General features: G+C 34.7%; 1 protein-coding gene across 1 annotated transcript; it reads right to left on the bottom strand.

Annotated features, from left to right (window-relative positions):
• LOC110092929 lies at positions 1 to 660 on the bottom strand. The gene has a single exon (XM_020817634.1). The coding sequence runs from the start codon at positions 658 to 660 to the stop codon at positions 1 to 3; it is 660 nt and encodes a 219-aa protein (XP_020673293.1).
• Positions 661 to 2,685: the final 2,025 nt, after the last annotated feature.

The raw sequence follows: 2,685 nt of genomic DNA, 5'->3' as shown, positions 1-2,685 counted from the left end.
TTATCCTTCGATATTAATCGGAATTTCATCAGGTAATATCGAATCTTTAGAGATGGAAACACAAACCCTAGCAAAAATTAAACGAGCTCTTTTGGCTGTAAGAGAGTCAACAGATAATGGAATACCAATATAACTTGCAATAGTTGAAATTCCTTTCGGAGTCCAAAGAGCCAGAGGAAGATCAACAATTTTGATCCAGAGGGGAATAGCAGAAAGTTCATCCCTCTTCGGTTGGAATTTGGGGGACCATTTTTGAAGAATGAAAGGTTTCCCCAACAAAAACCCCGGTCCCCTGGACCAAACCAGATCAAAATCTTCTTGATTAGAAATTTTTATCAAGAAAAAATCATCAGCCATAGATAGTAAGGAAAACGAACCTTTTAAGATCCAAACCTTTTTCATAGCTGCGAGAAGTCGCTCATAATAAGGCCTAGGCCCTAGAGAATATCCGACTAAAGAGAATGACCATACTGAAAGACCCTCGGTTAGATCATCTTCTTTAAAGGCGAGTTTCTGACTTGGACGAACGAAGGAAACCGGAAAATCATCTTGAGTCGCAGAAGGGTTTGCCAGGTTTTTAGCGAAAGAGACATTCGAAGAAGCAGGGATCGGCCCCAAAATCGAAGGATTCTGAAGCGGAGGGAAATCGCTGATCTCCATCTAGGAGAGGGATTAACCTCTCCCGGGCGGAGGAAGCCTGACGGCAGCAAAAATCAGCAGAAACCCTAGAAGACTCCCAAAATGTCTCAGAGTCTCACTCTCCTCTTAGTAGACGTGTCACTACTAAAATGAGATCACTTTTTTATGATAATATTAAGGTGAGTAATTCAGGCTATAAATATTAAATAGAGGGGATTTTGAGCTTCATCACAACTCACATTTGCATAGGATTTCTCGTGGAGAAAGTGAGCCTTATATTCTGTTAGTATGTTAGTATAGTTTTATGTATTTAAAAGTTGTTAGAAATTTGCATGAGCATCACTATAGGATTTAGAGAAAATGAAATATTTTAAAAAATTTGTCAGCAAAGAAAGGCTCTATTAAACCTAAGAACAGAAAAGGCTATACAATATCAGCAACAACAATAACAACAAGTCTTTATCCCACTGTGGGATCGGCTACACGAATTCTTTTTCTCCATTGTGTTCTGTTAAAATTCAAATTCTCATCTAAATCTAAAAGGCTATATTACACATTTTTCATTATATTTTTTTATTACATTTAGAATTTAATGATTCATCACTTAAGTTTGCATACAAATATCAAAATCCATAACAAAACTTCATCTTGAATTGTTTGCTCCAATCAAATCACAAATAAATTTAGTTTTAATGTAATTATAATTATTAAACAAATTATTTTTGAATTATTCATTATCTTTACCCTAAAAATTTAAAAATATTTAGTGAAGAGAATTTCTCCTATCACACAAGACTAAAGAAAAGGGAATCTAAAACTCAATACCCAATAGAGGAGAAAATCCAAATTTATATTTTCTCCAATGTCAAATTTCCAACTATTTAATCATAATAAATAGTTAAATACTAAGACATGCATTTATTAATTTATAAAAAGAAATAATAAACTTATATAAGTAGCCTTGATGGAATATATACAAAATAATAAAATTGAATGTAATTAATATAATAAAATTAAACATAAAAACAAAACAAATAAACATATCTAAATGTTGTTGAAAAAGTGAAAAAAATCAAATTTTCACCATCACTTAAAAAAGTCGAGATGCACCCTCACGCTCTATTAGGTTTTTCGCCCTAGTCGTTCGCCTCTTATCGATTCCTTCTGGTTTTCGGACATCGCCCCTGCCATTCTCGTCGTTCTCTCGCGCTTGTGCCTCATGGAATTGCCTTACCATTTTGCTATGGCTTTCCATTTTTCCATTTGTTTTGTCGATTGTTTCCGACTTATTCTGTCGAGGTTTTTATATGGTGGTTAGCTGCCTTGTGGATCATGTTTTTTGAATCGAAAGGTTCTTCCCGTTCCTTTCGTGATGTTTTAGCTGGTGACTCATCTTCTCTCGAAGCTATACAAAAATTCTTCTTTAATTGAAAGCTTAATGGTGACGTTTTGATTACCATCCTTAATCTGAAACATGTGTTGGTTAAAATTGTTAATGATTTGGACTATTGTATGGTGTTTTCTCACCATTCTTATTTTGTAAACAATTGCTTTATGAAAGTGTTTCAATGGTCTCCTACGTTTGATATTGAAGTGGAATCCCCCATCATTTTGATTTGGTTAATGTGGCTCTCGGTCGTTGATAGCTCATGTTTTGGTTTTAGTTAGATGTCACCAAACACTATCCTGAGCTGGTGTGGGTTGGCCCCAAAAATATGGGTTATGTTCAGATAGTGGTTATGAAAGAATTTCCTTCATATTGTTCTCACTGTAAATCACTCGCCACTCTAAAATGGATTATTGCATATTAAACACCAATCCTTCTAATCTTCTCTCTATTAATTCTCTCTCGGGTAATATGGGTGTTTTACCTTCTAGGGTTGAGCCTAATACTGGACATATCAATGGTTATATGGATTTGGCTTTGCACAACGATGTTGATAATGTTGGTAAGGACCATATGGAAAATATGATTTACAAATTTAGTAATGTTGGGTTATCAGTTTAACCAGACCCAGTGGATCCCGTAGTGGTTGTTCCAATTGT

Source organism: Dendrobium catenatum, unplaced genomic scaffold, assembly GCF_001605985.2.
Source record: "Dendrobium catenatum unplaced genomic scaffold, ASM160598v2 fragScaff_scaffold_950, whole genome shotgun sequence".
In the NCBI taxonomy this organism is placed as follows: domain Eukaryota; kingdom Viridiplantae; phylum Streptophyta; class Magnoliopsida; order Asparagales; family Orchidaceae; genus Dendrobium; species Dendrobium catenatum.
The sequence above is the reverse complement of the archived record's forward strand: the minus strand, read 5'-3'. Positions and strand labels throughout refer to the sequence as shown.

Excerpts from the sequence above, each read along its gene's own strand:
- LOC110092929 (XM_020817634.1), bottom strand. The coding sequence starts at position 660 with ATGGAGATCAGCGATTTCCCTCCGCTTCAGAATCCTTCGATTTTGGGG.